Raw genomic sequence first — 16541 nt, 5'->3', positions numbered from 1 at the left:
TCTAGATTTACTACGTCTGGTCATGTCTGCCTCCTTCTCCTCTGATTGAATTGCTTTTTTTGTTTTCTCATCTCTAGACTATGCAGAGTTTGTTTTCCTGGGGCTGTTTTTGGCTGAGATGTTTTTGAAGATGTATGGTCTGGGTTTCCGACTCTACTTCCATTCATCTTTCAACTGCTTCGACTGTGGGGTGAGGTCCTTCATCTCTCATTCTGACTCCATATTGCACTAGAAAAGAAAAACTGACTCAAAAGCAATTCTGTTTTATATCACAGAGGAGAAAAGTCGATTTCTGGTGGAGAAGCCAATAAATCAGGAAGTAAACCATTCTCACAAATGTATTAAGCACATGCAAACACCAGCCTGTAGCCACCACATTCATAAATACTCTACGTATTATATATGGGGGAAATTGAAGATAAAAATTGAATTACTGCATGAGCAGGAGGACGAGAGACATGGGTAACTGAGTAATTTATTTTCCTGGCAATCAAACTAAAAAAAATACAGATTCAGATAATCAGAATTATTCTGAATTTCTGATAATCCGTCTGTCTTGAGTTATGATCAATTACTGTGCCACATAGATTTTAGAGGGTAAAAACACGTCCCACACGTCCACATCAGCTCTCATTTACTGATGGAGCCGTTTTTTGCTGTTGGACATGTTCTGCAGGTCATTGTCGGCAGCATCTTCGAGGTGGTTTGGGGCTTCTTCAGGCCGGGCATGTCGTTTGGGATCAGTGTGCTGAGGGCGCTGAGACTTCTGAGAATTTTCAAGATCACCAAGTAAGTGGGACAACGAGACTGTTCGCATGAAAAACAACGCATTTCAGCTAATTCGGGCCTGGTTTTGTAGCATATTTGTCTGTGTATATTTTTACAGAGCTGTGTTCAAAAAGACAAACAGCGTGTGATTTCTCTCTGTCAGATACTGGGCCTCTCTCAGGAACCTGGTTGTGTCCCTCATGAGCTCCATGAAGTCCATCATCAGCCTGCTGTTTCTTCTCTTTCTCTTCATTGTGGTGTTTGCTCTGCTGGGGATGCAGCTGTTCGGAGGGAGGTGAGCAACATCCTCACAGTTATCCAGGACTAGTTTCTTCTTGATTCGCATTTTAACATCGGCATCTGACCGTGCCGCAGTTTCGAAGCGGTTTCTACGCCCCGCAAACTGATCCGCAGTTTCTCTCAATGGCGCCTATGATGAAGAGGAGAGGAAATGACATGTCCGGATGAAAATAGCTCTACATCCTCCTCCTCCTCTTCCTTCCTCCTCCTATTCTTTCCTTGGTCATATCTGACCCCGCTTTCTATCTTCCTTCCCTCTAGGTTCATCTTTGAAGATTACACTCCCACCAACTTTGACACATTTCCAGCTGCCATCATGACAGTGTTTCAGGTTTGGCTCCCACAGATCCCCCCCCCGTTCTGCTTGCTCTCCATGACACATTGCACCCTGGGATATTTCTCACCCCAGGCGCAGATTAAACAACTCTGCTCACTCGCTCTCCACCCCCCTGCCTCCGCTATCAGCCCACACATCCATGCACACATATGCGCACATGAATATCAAGACAAGTGAAACGTGAACGAATGCACATCAGATCAGCTACAAAACCAACCGCACTGTGAAAGATTGTTTTGATCTGCACACGTAGTAATTACTGATCTTGCTGTCACTTTTAATAGCATATCATAAACTGGTGTTGCAGACAGATAATACATCTCCTGATTAATGTATTTTAAGGCCAATATTCTCTTGAATCACACACGGGCATTGTAATTATTTATGCTATATATTCTGTGCGTTTGCCTGCAGATTTTGACGGGTGAGGACTGGAACGAGGTGATGTATAATGGGATCCGCTCGCAGGGTGGAGTCCAGTATGGCATGTGGTCATCGATCTACTTCATAGTGCTCACCTTGTTTGGAAATTGTATCCTTACTGACTCTTCAAGAGTGGTCAGAGAGCTCTGAAATAGGGTTTACATCTGCACATGATCAGTGGTGGAAGTATTCAGATATTTACTTGAGTAAAAGTGGTATGAACACAGTGTGAGAAGACTTTAGCGCAGATAAAAGTCCTGAAAAGTCACTGTATTGCAGAAATAGCAGTAGAATAGCCTCTTTCAGAATTATATTATTTTTGTGCATACACCCAAAATGTTTTCTGGCCTCCACGTCTACTTCCTGGTTGTGCGGCCCATTAGATATACAGGCCCCCGCCAGTGAGTTTCCATTTGGCCCGTAGATTTCACATTTTTCTCAGCTTGAGGGAAGTCTTACAAATATAAAACCTCCATGGATCAAAAATAGTCATAATCGACCCTGTTTGTCCTGTCAACAGTTTTACAGACGTCCCTTTTATAATGGTGGCCTATGTATGAAATGCTTTTTGGGCCACAGGAGAATTTTTTCGCTGCAATACCACGAGTGGCCAACATGCCAGATTGGCAGCAAGGCTGAGCGGCACCCTCCGTTGAAAGGTTTCAGCCCAGTTAGTGTTTCCTTTGAGAAAACAACAGGCTAGAGATGGCAGCTACAGGCATGGTGTAGATGTGACGACCAGTGTTCTAGAGAAACAGTGGTTACGACCTAGCCTCACATTTATGACAATGTTATGATGTTATTGATGCACAGGTAACACGATGACCCTTGAGCCATCTGTATTTGCTGACGAAGACCATGAGATGTGCCCAAAGATCCCAACCGATGAAGCTCTATCTTTCCAACTTGTATATTTATAATTTATAGTAAAATGTGCTTAGTTTTGGTGACGTTGAAGTCATGCAACTGCGACGAGTTTGTCTGAAGCCTAACGTTAGCTTTTCACTTCTGGTGATAGCATTTACACTTCAAAAATCATAAAAGTGATGTTCTCTTGTGAAGGTTATCTTGCTCAGCAACACGTGTAAGTATCATAAACTTGTGTTTGCCACAGAGCTTATTTTCTGCAATAATCCAAAACCCAATCCTATGGGCTTTTTGTGGAGGGAACCAGTTCCAGAACCAGCTCATAACCAGTGATTGACAGATGGTTCGTCCAATCTACTGCCAAGTATTTTTTGAAAGTGCCTGCCCTTTTCCAAACAGTTTTTAAGGACAACATCCCAGATGGTATGACAAACCATCTGGTGAGTCAGGTTAGATGAATTTAATGTTCTTGTTAAATACTTAGCGTCGGGAAATTAAATTCATAACGTCCCATTATATTTTCTACCGTCATTACAGGTTTTGTTGAAACCGAAAGGAATAGTTCGGCTTCTTGGAGAGAGTTAGATAAGAGGATCGATACCTTTCTCATGTCTGTGAGGTAAACGTAAAGCTAACGTCAGCATGAGACCATAAGATGTGAGAAAATAGAGGTTATATTTACATTATTTTGTCAAACAAACTAGAAGTCTGTTTGAGTCTTGTTAAGAAAAGGGCGAGGAGAGCACAAACCTTGATAGGTTCCCACAGTTTGTTTTTTTTCATAACTGCTTTCCTGACAGACACACTGCTGAATGTCTTCTTGGCCATCGCTGTGGATAATCTGGCCAACGCACAGGAACTGACAAAGGTTTGCAATGTTTTATAAAATGTATGTATTTATATAGCGCACACCAAGTGTAGTATTCAACCTATTTTTATGCAAAGGCATCTATTAACTCTTTATGTGACTTATTTTACTCTTTCTAATATGATGCTTCTTGCTTTTAGTCATTGTTTGTCTACCAGTTTTCTTTTGTCTTGTAAAGCACCGTCTAACTTTGTTTTAAGAAGTGCCATATAACAGAGTTTATCATTATCAATAAATCATTTTGTCTTCGTCAGGATGAAGAGGAGGAGGAGGAGTTCTTCAACCAGCGATATGCCAGAGGCAGAGACGGCCTGATATCTGAGTAAGTTATTCTTCAAAAGCTAACAAAATTGCAGTTTTTTAAGACGAGATACCCGGAGCATTCACAGCTCTTAAGTAGCTCTTAGTTGTGAGTGTTTGACTGTGTCTTCGATCGGATCTCCTCACGTCAGATTGGCCCTAAAAATGTGTCATGATTCTTCCAATTTGTTTGTCTTTCAGCGGCAAATCACACTAAGATTTACTTAAGATACAGTGTGGATGCTGTGGGACGACTGGTAGTGGTTCTGAATTTGATCACCGTGCTGTTTCTGTTAAAGGAGCGATGTTTAAAAATCAATTAATGAATAAATCCACAATGTCACTGATTGTGGACTCTGAGAATCAGTTCGGTTGCATGGTGAATGCAAAGTTAGCGAGGCATGTTTGAAGCACTGATGACGTGTTGATTGAATGTGCCTGATTTCAAAGCATGAACCCTGACAGACTGATGTTGCAGCATTACTGAGACTCCTGTAATTATCTACTGCCTGTCATTGGTAATGGGAAGCCTCTTTTGTTAACGAGAGTAATTCGTCAGTCATTTCCTGCTCCCTCCGATGACCTGGTGGTGGCTTTCCCACAGGCCTAATGATCCAGTAAGTCAGGAGAAGGGCAGAAAGGTTTTTTTTCCAAAGATTTTTGGGAACAGTGGGAAGTCTCAACGTGTCACTCTACTGGGAGGAGGCACATTTTGGAGCTTGTCACATTTTGAACACGATTCCCGACTTAGTATGACTCTGATCATCATGCCAGTGTGACAATGGAGTTATTCTAGGCACCATTAAGCTACTGTAGTATGTGACGCATCAGAGTGACCGATTTCCAAAACAGCTCTGGCTCAAGAGTGCTTGAGGATGCTGCTGGGACACACCAAGTGTCTCATTCAGAGCTCTGTCCTGGCTCAGTTAGGACTCTACTGCATGTTTTGCACCAATAACTGCCATCTCTATTTATTTCCATTTCTAGCTTGATTTTTCCAAACATTTAATGTGATTAAAGATTGACACGTGTTTTTTCTGCTTATGTGCTGGACCTTTATTTATAGTTAATGTCAGCAGGACCACAGTTATTATGTTTTTGGATTTTTCATTAGTTTTTATGGTTATTTCGCTTTTAATTTTTGTTTTCAGTTTAGTTTCTGTTAATTTTCCACAGGGTATTTATCCGTTTCAGCTTAGTTTTTGCGGCATACAAGTGTTCAGTTTTAGTTTAGTTTTAATAGTTTCATTATTTTTTTGTTTGTTTTTATTAGAATATGGGATATTTGTCAGGAGCAATTTAAGCAACTTAAGTTTGGTTTTAGTGAAATAGTTTTAGTTAAGTTTAACCTGGAAACTGTCCAAAACAAAAGATAAGAATCCCAGTTTGACCTAAAGGCCCTGTTCTCAGTGATGTGAAAAGACGGAGCAAAACACCCACGTGTATTAATCACTCGGCAGGTTTTGTTGCTCACTGATCTAGTAGACAGAACAGCTGTCGCAAGTCCTGGTGGTAAGGGGGAAACACATATCAACAGGGGAACATACACACAACACAACACCGGCGCTCTCCATCAAATGAACGTCAGTCCGTTCACCTCGGTTTTTCTCACTCTCCCTCTTCGCTTTCTTTGCCTCCTCCATCAGCGGGGGTCTCCCACGGTTATTCAAGATGTTACACCATTACATGTGGATAGAGACCAGGAAAAACTGTGCCTCTTCCTGTTTTGGTTATGCAATGATGGACTCGCTTCCTTTGTGCTGTAATTCATCCTTAATTTTTGGTAGGAAATATCGAGACCGAATTGTATAGTGAAAGCAATGTAAAGAGAAAAACCCACATCAATGACAGATAACATTGACACTGAATGTATCATTTGTCTGTTACATATTTGAATGTTAGTCATGTACGTGTTGCAGCTATCGAGATGCTGATTTTGATGTGTATTACAGTGTTTTTGCTGCTTCCATCACGTTGTCTTGTTTTTATGCCTGTTATGTGACACTGACCAAAATGTAACTCAGCTGTGGAATCAAGTTGAACCCTAAATTCAGAATAATATTTTATGTTAACAGCCATAATCGAGGACTTCCTTAAATGACATGTCTACATTGGTGATACTAAAACCACCATCGCACATTTTGTTCTGTCACAACAAATGTTCTGTGTATGTTGTAAAACACTAATGTCTTGTTTTCAAATAATCACTCATTGATTACATGGACACCAAAAGAGTCTGAACACCAGTAAGTATATTTGTATGCATCTCTGTCTCACAGAATTTCTCCCTTGAGTTTTCCTACTCAATTATTGAGATTATTTTCTCGATGTTAAACTATGTTTGTACTTTAATTCCTGCACCTTACCTTTTTTTTGTCATGGTGGTTTTTCTTTCGATCCGTCTTTTACCTCTCAGGTATCCTCATTTTTTTCAGTTCTTGGATGTATTTGTTATTTTTTAGCTTGAAGTATTTTTGCACATTTTTATCATGGGAATTTTTGCTTGTTGTTAATAGTCAACTAACATTGTAAATTCACAGAAAAGGTTTGTCCTTTTCTTGCAAGTTTATTTAATTTGAATATTTTTTAAATAACTGGTATGCTAAATGGACACAAGTCTTGATGTTTCTTGTCACCAATTCCTTAAATCTGGGCCTGTTGCTGCCCTGTATTGATGTGAAATATATTGTGGTCCTTAGTGGGAGGAGGAGACCCTACCTATACAGGAAGCGAGCCATCCACCGAGGTCGACCGACCTTTCCAGACGAACCCGAGGGTCCAGGGGGGGCAGCGGAGGAACCGCCTCCCACCAAGGCCTTCTCCAACCGCCGTGAGAGGAGGAGAAAGGTCAACATGTCAGTGTGGGAGCAGAGAGCCAACCAGCTACGCAAACGACGCCAGATGGCGAGCAGAGAGGAGCTGTTTGCCAGCCCTACGGAGGACACAGCTGAAACTCCAACCACCGCCCACCATGCCACCACTCTCTCCCAAGAGGCCAGCCCGGCTCACCTGCCTGAATCTCCCATGTCCGTGGGGATGCCCCTCCCCGAGCCACCGATGTCCATCTCCATCCCCATCCCCGAGCCTCCCGAGGCTGAGCCTCTGGTCAACCTGAGCGAGGAGAAAACAGGAGGAGCTAACCACCGGAACACAGGCGGCGGCAGGCACAGGATGGCCCGCAAGTTCAGACCCAGTCAGGGGCCAGACGAGGGGGCGCGACACAGACGGCACCGCCACCGCGAAGCTCGCCCTGAAGCCAAGAGTCTGGACTGTGCCCAGGCGCCACATGAGGTGCCGCTAGTCAGACGGTCGCTCAGCCAGGAGAGGAAGATACTGGACGAGAGGGAGGAGAAGGAAGACAGAGATGAGAGAGAGAAAACAGAAGGAGAAGGAGGATCAGTCCAGGATGATGGAACATGCATCGTCAACCCGTATGCAGAAGTGGGAGGAGATTGTCGGAGGTAAGGCTGTTCTAACGTTTCCCTTAAGATTTCCAAAGAGGTATTTTAAGGTTTAACACTTTGTCGTGAAGTCAGGCATATTTTTATTCCCCTGTATTTAATCCCGTTCATCGTTGTGTGTAATTATCTGAAATGTGAGTGGATATTCTTGAGTCAGAATTGCACTTTGTCATCTCTCTGTTTTATTCTTACAATTGGGAGATTCAGATGTTAAAAGTCCATCTCAAAACACCATCCACATGCCCACATGTGCATTTAGAAAGGTTTTACCTGCTGTAGTCATTCTACCTGTCCATCCTGGATGAGAAGAGGTCCTTCAATGGAGGTGGTCAACCTTTCATGAAAGACATTACCACAGTCCAGGTTAAACAAGTCAAATGTGTATTTTCCAGTGTTAGACGATTGTCTTTTTAGTCTTTTTTCTGTCCTTGGATGATGTTAGTAACACAAAAAATGGGAATTAATACTAAAAAAGAGCGTGACTTTCTTTCAAAGATATCCACTTGTTTCGTCTCACTGCTGAGGCCATGTATTGCTCCACTTTAATTTTCGTCTTTTGCACAGTGTGGATTTTGTCCCAGATCTCTTCTATTAGAATTGCATTAGTGCTGAATCGGTGGTGGTTTTGCCCTCAGTAGGCTACGTGTCTGGCCTTATACCGAACATCATGCCTAAAGCCAAACTCAACATGAAGATATTTAGGGCAAAAAAAAATCAGGGGAGTGTGTTATTTTGGAAAATCAGGCCCTCTGAGCAGTAGGCTTATGTTTTGAGGATAACCATTTTATTGTTCAATGGACTGACCATCGGAACAATGGGCAGTTGCCGCAATATACTAGAGTTAAATGAACCAAAGCTTTCACACAGTTCTTAACCCTCAATGATCTTTTTTTCCATTTTTCAGAGCCGGTGGCGACATTCCTGACCCTCCTCAATGTGAGCAGCTGCTGGACTGTACCTGGTCCGAACAGGGCGGCGGTGGGCACTCCGACCAGTACGATGGCCAAAACGTCCCAGTGGAACACGCCTTGGAGGCCACAGAGTCCACTGTGAGGGCCATCGAGTCTGAGAGCCGCCCGGTCTCCATCAAACGTAACAAGTCCAACCTGGAGGGCAGCGTGGCGATTGAAATGTCCGCACAACCGCTGCTGGAGCTCACGCCCATGACAGGTAGCGCCGTGATCACTTCTCACTGCAGTCACACATCATCATCATAGAGTGGGATTTATCATCAGTATCACTCTGGGTGAACTCGTGTAGGTGTTTCTGACATCTGATGAGAGTGCCACTCCTGTAGTCTTTTTCAGATGAATCCACCGGCACCGGCACTGTGACTCACATTGTTCTTTCTTTGTCATAACTGTTCCTGTACAGCTAAAACATTTTCTTCTCTTCTCTCACATCCCTGGCTGTCCCTATCTATCTGTGTTTTAGGGAACAGTAAAGAGTTGGAGGCATACAGCTCTGACCAGAGAGACGATGAGACAGAGGAGGAGGATGTAGCTCCCACTCCTCCCAAACGTGTTGCTCCAGACAGCATGTTCATCTTCAAGTCATCCAACCCGTAAGAGCCGATAAAATCTACAACAGCAGTAGCGTTTGCTTTTTGGGCTCTTTGTGTTAACATCTTCTCCTTCGCTGATCCACAGCATCAGGAGGATCTGTCACTATGTGGTCACTATGCGCTACTTCGAGATGACCATCCTCCTCGTGATCGTGGCGAGCAGCATTGCGCTGGCTGCTGAGGACCCAGTGTGCACCAATTCAGACAGAAACAAGGTGAGATCGAAATACGTCTCTCTTGTAAGTGTCCATATGATGTCACATTAACCAGAAACAAAAGGCGAGCTTTAATAATGTGAGCTGAAGGCCAAAAATCCAGAATACAAGCAATAAAAAGTCAGGCAAAGAAAACCAAAAGAAAAATCCAAAAGCTAAGGACAAGCCAGAAAGCCACAGGGAACAAAAGGAAAAATGGTGGGAAACAGACAAAGGCGGGATGTGGAAAGTAAAACATGACACCTAAGGAGAGACTTTCAACATAAAACAGGAATGCACCAAACTAGAACTCAGGACCACGACACTTAAGGCCAGGAGAAGCTGGAAAAATACATTCACTACTGCAGGAAAAACTGTTTATAGCTGATCCGAGCAAGACGTGTCTGCAAGACGAGATGTGTTAATTGTTCCAGTGTGACAGTGTCTTCTCAAAGGCATTCGTAGTGTTGCCCTCCTTTGCACATACATAAAGAGGCAGAATTGTGTGAAGAAACAAAAAAGAGAGTTTGAGAAAATAAAACATAAAATGGCTCCATACAGCTCGCTCGGCATAATAGCGGACTCTGGAAGCTCCAAGATCCCCAACTGGTTGAAAAAGATGTTATTTAGATCTCTTTTAAACCGAAATCACTGCAGCCTTAAAGCTAAAAGTGTTAACATCCCATCTGAAGTGGGAGCACAAACTCAACTGCACTTCGAGGGTATAAGCCTTTAATGTTATAAGTTATAAGTCATGTTTCCACCCAAAGTAGGTGAAACTTTAAGTCCCAGGAACTACTTTTCAAGGAACTACAAGGTTATTTCATCCCGATCTTGTCATCATTTCCGCCACAAAGACTGGCAAATTAACCCTGTGATGTATGAAAAAGCAACATCATTTTTGAACACTATTAAACACCAGTGATTGTCAACGTCCGTCTATCGTTTGCTTCCATGTGTGCTTCCATCTGTGACTCCATATCAACATGTCAAAGCAGAGCAAAGAAACAATCTTGTTTGTAGCTGCTGATTTTAAAAAACTGGTGGCTGAAACAAACTTTTACAAGTACTTGACCACTCAGAAATGTTAAGTAGGGACGTTATGAGGGGTGAAACAATGTCCCTGAAACTTAATTTGAGCCTTGTCCCACGTTGGAAACGCATTCCAGTTCCTTGAAATGTTCCTAGTTCCCGGGAAACGTTTGTGCAATCGAAAAGCAGCTTTAGACCCTTGATTTCGATAAGGAAACACTCACACACACACAAAAAATCTTTAACAGAGAAAAAACTGAAGAAATTTCAGGAAGATTAACAGAGGAGGGGACGGCGTGTGATAGAATAGACAAACACACTTCAAAGTTACAGTAATGACAATTAAGACAACAAAATTATAGCATGGACAATTAAGATGACAGAATTAAAGATAGGCTGTGAACATATCCCAAACAGACCGGAGCCGCACGACCTCGTCTCCACCATGGAGACTTGAAAAGAGGACAGACTACAAAAACACACAAGAGACAAAAGCTGAAGTGCGCGCGCACACACACACACACACACACACACACACACACACACACAGAGGATGAAAGAGAGACAAGGACAACATGAACACACGAGCATGAAGTGGGTGTGAATGTCAGACTGTCGCACACAAACGCCTTAAAGAAGCAGCTGATGTCTGAAGTGTCAACCGCTTTATTCAGCAGTCTTTAATTACTGCAAGTGACACAAAGGCTTTACAATCAGACGCTGACATCACAGCAGAGCAACATGATGGTGATACACCGAGGCCAACGTAAAAGTTACAACAATGAGTTTATGGACATGTGTAGTTTAGGTCCGTCTTTTACAGACATGTATCCTCAAGGGAAGCTTTTCAATCCCAAAGACTAAAATAATGAATTACTACTGATTACATTTATAGCTTTCAGGTTTACTGTTTGATCTCGGGTTGACATAACACTGTGTCAGCAACAATGTGTCGTGACACATTTGGCTACACGCACATGCAAGGTGAGAATCGGCAGCTTTGCCTGGGAAAGAGCTGTGCAGTTTGTTTTTCACAGCTTTTCACGACTCGGTATCGCGCAAAGTGTCAAGAGTGACCAAATAAGCACAAACTAGAGAGAGAGAGAAAATCCACAGTCACATTAGAAAATGTGACACACCGTCTACGTACCGTGCTGCCAGTCATTTCCCATCTGAGGCGAGCGATCCAAATAATCTTTTTAGTCACTGTCCTGCTGTTGAAGGAGAGCAGACGGACTCAAAGAGGAGCTTGAAAATCTTGTCTTTGCTGACATCCAGTGGCTTAAGTGCTCACCTGGCTGCGGTGATGTACAGGTGGTCTTCGGGACGCTGTGACATCACTGCTGGGTGTGGCTACAGGTGCACACTTTTCACATAACCCGTGAGTGATCCTGGGTGTGTTCAGAGGTGAGACTGGCTAATAACTGTTCTCATACTGGTGTTAAGTTGCTTTTTAAAGGGGCAGTCTGCTGACTTTGGGTTAGATGCCATCATGCTGCATTATGGGAACTGTAGTATTGAGAAATTTTGGAGCCTGACCCATACTAGCGACTAAAAGCCAGGATATCTTGGTGTCTGCTGAACAAATTTTAGCCGTTCTTTGTGAATCTGTCTTTTGTGAGTGAAAATGTAACAAATGATTCAAGGGATCCAGAGATAGACAGCAACTTTTTTTCTTTTTGTAGCGTCCCTGCATATTTCTATAATCTGAAACTGCTTGTAAACGCACTGAATTAGTTACATTCTCAATTTAAGGGTTAAGAAGCAGGTCAACCAGATGATCACAGGTTCATTTCCTCTGATTGGATGGGATCAAGGAGTTTTATGTACTCCTTTGAAGCCGTACCGCTGTCTCAAATCAATACTATGTCTAAGCAAAGTGTTTTCACAAAAAGGTATGCTCAAACCAGGCACCATGGATACAAAATATGGTCAATATTTAAGCGTGCCGTTGGGAGATATTACGCCTCATTCACATGGATTCAGTCAGAGTGTGAATGGCAGATGGACAACACCTTCTGGACGGCACGGGAAAAACAAACAAACAGTGGGACGGGATGGCAGCAAGGCAAGACAAAACACGCATGACTATTTGTTGCTATGGTGATGTCATATTGTTCATCAAACTAAAGAACTGGCACGCTCAACTCAAGTGTAATGAGTGCCAACCCAAAAATCACAAAAAATCATCATCAGAAGAATAACACTGAGGAAGGTCTAGGGCTGAAACACGTTTCTTTTTGCTGCTGTGCATTATTCAAAAATATTATACACTGACTTGCGAGTGCAGACGACTTCAGATGTGATTTTTTATTTCAGTGTTTACAAAAATGGAATAAAATATATTAGATACAACTATTTTGTGTCTTTTTGGGTCACTTGTGCCCTCACAAAACACATTTTTGGCCGTTACAATTACAACACGATTTTAGAAAAAAGTCTAACAGGATAAAATGATGAAGTTCTGACATGTCATTAAATGTTCTGGCCATCATTCAACGCCTTAACTCAGCAACAACAACTTGACTGGTGTGCGGTGACATCTGCGAGGCGTTAGCACTAGTTTTATCTCATTAATCTAGAAATAGCTTCTTTTTTTTTCCTTTTTCTTTTTATTTATTAATCGTGCAGTAACAAACAAGGGGTTGCCACACACAGGAGGAAGACAGTGTGTGTAGGAAGAAAATAAAAACAAAAAAACAAACAAACGCAATTATAAAAAGAAATGAAAGCAAACAAAGAGCAAAGAAACTAAAACATCAGAAAGGTGCCCCACCCGCTTTGAAGTTATATTACTCAGTATAGCGACGAAATGAATAACAGACAGAGTCCAGTGGTCTATGATTATTGTAAAGAGGAATTGATGTACAAGATGGTTTTACATTAAGAGAAAATGAAGTACAGAAGAAGGTAAAACGGAGTTGAGGTTTAAGTTCACCGGCAAATTTGAGAGGTATTAGTTATAGTTTCTTGTTGTCAGCCATGTTTTCTCCTTGTGTGAGGGAGCTACGTCACACCCGGTCGTAAATTCTGTAACGGAGGACGGCAAAGAAGTTAAAACATCTTAACTATGGATTGCAATGCTGTCTACTGTTACCTTTCCCTTTATTCTCTGCCGGCCTTGCCTAATTTTACCATCCTGCTCCACTGAAATGATATCCAGTTTGCTGTCTACCATCTGCCGGAAATCCATGTGAACTCAGCATTATTGTGCCAGAAATGAAAATGAGAAAAAAAAACATTGAAATTGTGATTGTGATGAAACAGAAGACAACTTAAACAAATAGTCCACAGGCTTGTTTAGTCAACAAGAGAGACGGGGAAGGTGTCATTTTTCACATCATGTAACAATCTACTCACATATGGCCAATGAAAAAGTGATTAATACATGTAAATTACTTCAAATTGCACAGAGCCCCTTTAATAAATTACTCTTATGTGTATTTTGTGTGTTTGTAACTTTTCCAGGTCCTGCGTTATTTCGATTACGTCTTCACCGGAGTGTTCACCTTTGAAATGATCATCAAGGTGCGTGACTGAAACAAATATTTTCTCCACCTTGGCAACCTCAAATCAACACTTTTAAAGAATTTACTGTGCTCTTGGTGAACTCAGAGATGTCTCCGTCCCGGTGTGTATTCAATCTGTTCACTTTGTGTGTCCGTGTGGGCGTGTGTTTGTCCTCCAGATGATAGACCAGGGTCTCATTCTGCACGATGGCTCCTATTTCCGAGACATGTGGAACATCCTGGACTTCATTGTGGTGGTGGGAGCTCTGATTGCCTTCGCTCTAACGTGAGTCACTGTGTATTGGTGCCTGCCGATGACTAACGACTGAGTCACTGCAGCAAAATCGTTTATCGAGCATACAGTATTGTTATAAAAGACCTTCCCTCAAAGACACTTTATTGCAAAAAATTGCAGTCTGCTTCATTGAGCTCAAAAGCTGCATTGATGGAGGCATGCATGGTCCTGTGCGGTGTGTAGATTCAGCCGTGGGCCTAGAACAAGAGGAAAAAGTGGCTTTCTGTGTATTTTCCTGTCATGACTGATGCTAAAACAGCCTCTTCAGTATTTCTTTCTGCCGTCGTTCCCAGTATGAGTGTGATGGATATCTTACCTAACCTTCTGTGACTCTTGTTGTACTGTAGAGGACTGTACTGTATGTTAATTTCTCTGTTGTGAATATAGCTGTGATCCTCGGAGCTGTGCTCACGGTCTATCTCTCTTTATGCCTCGATTTTTTTCTCTGTTGTTCCTGTGGATTTTTTCACTGTTGGGGCTACCAGGAATGTGATGGGGTAAAAATTTCTGTCACACTAAATGTGAATGTCGCCCATAAGCTTAGTGTATGTTTCTTTTATTTTCATGTATGTGGTTTTCCTTTTTGTATTCAGTGTGTTTTTGTTTTTTCGTACCAAACTACAGAGCCGGACAGGTATCATTATAACATTATAACATTTTTGGTAATTAGGGGACACAATGATCGATCAGTCAAATCAATGATTTACACCTTTGTTTTACCTGATTTGTTTCCTCAAATTATATTTTTTGCACAGTAATCAACAGATTATAGAGATTTTTTTCTGGTGATCCATTTTCAAAGTCTGCTCTCAATTATTTTCTCTCTTGTGATTATGACCTGAGAAAAAGGTTTTGCTTTGCTTAATCTTTCTAAGTTCCTTAATTTGGTTTCACACAAGACAAATGTCAATTATTTATGTTTTTTTTCACATTTTCGCAGATGAAAAAATGAAGGAACTTAAAAAATGACAAAACTTGTTTTTTTCACCAATTCTCAAGTCATAAACACAGGAGAGACACTATTTAGGTCAGACCAGAAAAAAAATTATTCACATGCAAATATTGAAAATAATCAATTAATCTGTAAAATTAATATTTTCAAAATCAAATCAAATTAAACTTTATGGCACACACACAGCTCAAATGTGGGTTTAATACAAGGACAAAATTTAATGAATATTATAATTTATCATTTATTGTGCTACACGAAAAATCAGCCTCTCACCTATAATAACGTTATAATTTTAGTCTAACTTGACGGATTAAAGTAATTTAAAGGTGTAATTTCATGATTTGAGCACCCAAATTATAAATACAAGTGAATTTAATACCAGTTTTTGCACCCAAACACAAATTATCAACATCTTCACCTGCTGTGACACCTGCTGGGCTCCGTACAAACACACTCAATGTGAATTCTGTGTCTCATTTTCTTTTTTTTTAAAATAGCACCTGTGTTTACATTTTGGTTTAACTGTGCCTTTTTTCACTGTTTTAAATGTGTCTACACCACCTGTCTTTGTGCCTTAGTTTGAGCGCACAATTACGATCCTAAGTGCCGCGTTTCAATGTCAACAGAAACAACAAAGGCCGAGACATCAAGACAATAAAGTCCCTCCGAGTTCTGAGGGTCCTGCGGCCTCTCAAAACCATCAAGAGGCTTCCTAAACTCAAGGTGCGATCTTAAACGCTTTCCAGTGTTTTTTGATTTTGGTGTTATTTCACAGATCTCTGACAGACTGCGCTCGCTTCGTCGGCCCACTTGTCTATTTTCTCCACAGGCTGTTTTCGACTGTGTGGTCACATCTCTGAAGAACGTCTTCAACATCCTCATTGTGTATCAGCTCTTTATGTTCATCTTCGCTGTCATCGCGGTGCAGCTCTTCAAGGGGAAGTTTTTCTACTGTACTGACAGCTCCATGAATACAGAGAAAGAATGCCAGTAAGTGGATATGTCTGTACCACGTCTTTTACTTAAAGCAACATTATGTAACTTTGTCCCCTTAAAATAACAGCTTCAAAATCGCGTTGATGGTACAGTGTCTTGTAACAGGATGAATGGTGGCTCTGTCTCAGCCACTCCGCCCACCTATCACTTGTTTTTCTTTATTATGTAACTTCATTGAGAGGCTAGGATCGCAGAGTTACATACATGTTCACTTCAACGTACAAGTTTTCAACATGTAACATTGTTAGGATGTTGCACTCAGACGCTGTGGGGGGCGCCAAATCACACAAAATGCCCTTTTCTATATTAGCATTGCTTTAATGTGTAAGCAGCAATAACTCAGTGTAGAAATACTCTTCCCAGGGATCAATAAAGTTTTATCTTAACATGTAATCATTATATTTTGTATTACTGATCTAAATATGTAAAGTAACTAGTAACTAAAGTTCTAAAGTAAATGTAGTGCAGTAAAAAATACAATATTTCACCTTTTTAAATACTTTTTCTGTGCCGAGCTGATATCCACGTTAGTGTTGGTGATGTTTACTGGGAGGGACGATGTGTTTCACTTAGCGGTTTTACACAAAACTAAATGGTATTTTACCATCTTTAAGACAAGCTGTAATTTTCTTGACTTGTAAAATTATCGTTTAAATTTCACGGCACAATGGACGG

General features: G+C 41.5%; 1 protein-coding gene across 1 annotated transcript in view; it reads left to right on the top strand.

The window, feature by feature from the left end:
- Window positions 1–16541, top strand: part of cacna1eb (calcium channel, voltage-dependent, R type, alpha 1E subunit b) — a 66081-nt gene that overhangs the window by 37568 nt on the left and 11972 nt on the right. The window contains exons 14-28 of the mRNA XM_084369047.1: window positions 78–190; window positions 677–789; window positions 932–1063; window positions 1330–1399; window positions 1820–1937; window positions 3496–3563; window positions 3818–3885; window positions 6563–7324; window positions 8229–8494; window positions 8759–8888; window positions 8974–9103; window positions 13583–13642; window positions 13803–13909; window positions 15497–15593; window positions 15700–15860. Coding sequence (XP_084225173.1) covers window positions 78–190; window positions 677–789; window positions 932–1063; window positions 1330–1399; window positions 1820–1937; window positions 3496–3563; window positions 3818–3885; window positions 6563–7324; window positions 8229–8494; window positions 8759–8888; window positions 8974–9103; window positions 13583–13642; window positions 13803–13909; window positions 15497–15593; window positions 15700–15860 — 2395 coding nt within the window. The remainder of the gene's footprint in view (window positions 1–77; window positions 191–676; window positions 790–931; window positions 1064–1329; window positions 1400–1819; window positions 1938–3495; window positions 3564–3817; window positions 3886–6562; window positions 7325–8228; window positions 8495–8758; window positions 8889–8973; window positions 9104–13582; window positions 13643–13802; window positions 13910–15496; window positions 15594–15699; window positions 15861–16541) is intronic.

The sequence above is a fragment of the Pagrus pagrus genome, assembly GCF_965226575.1.
Source record: "Pagrus pagrus genome assembly, chromosome: 12".
Classification (NCBI taxonomy): Eukaryota; Metazoa; Chordata; class Actinopteri; order Spariformes; family Sparidae; genus Pagrus; species Pagrus pagrus.
Note: the sequence above shows the minus strand (reverse complement) of the source record. Positions and strands in the feature narration are given on the sequence as shown.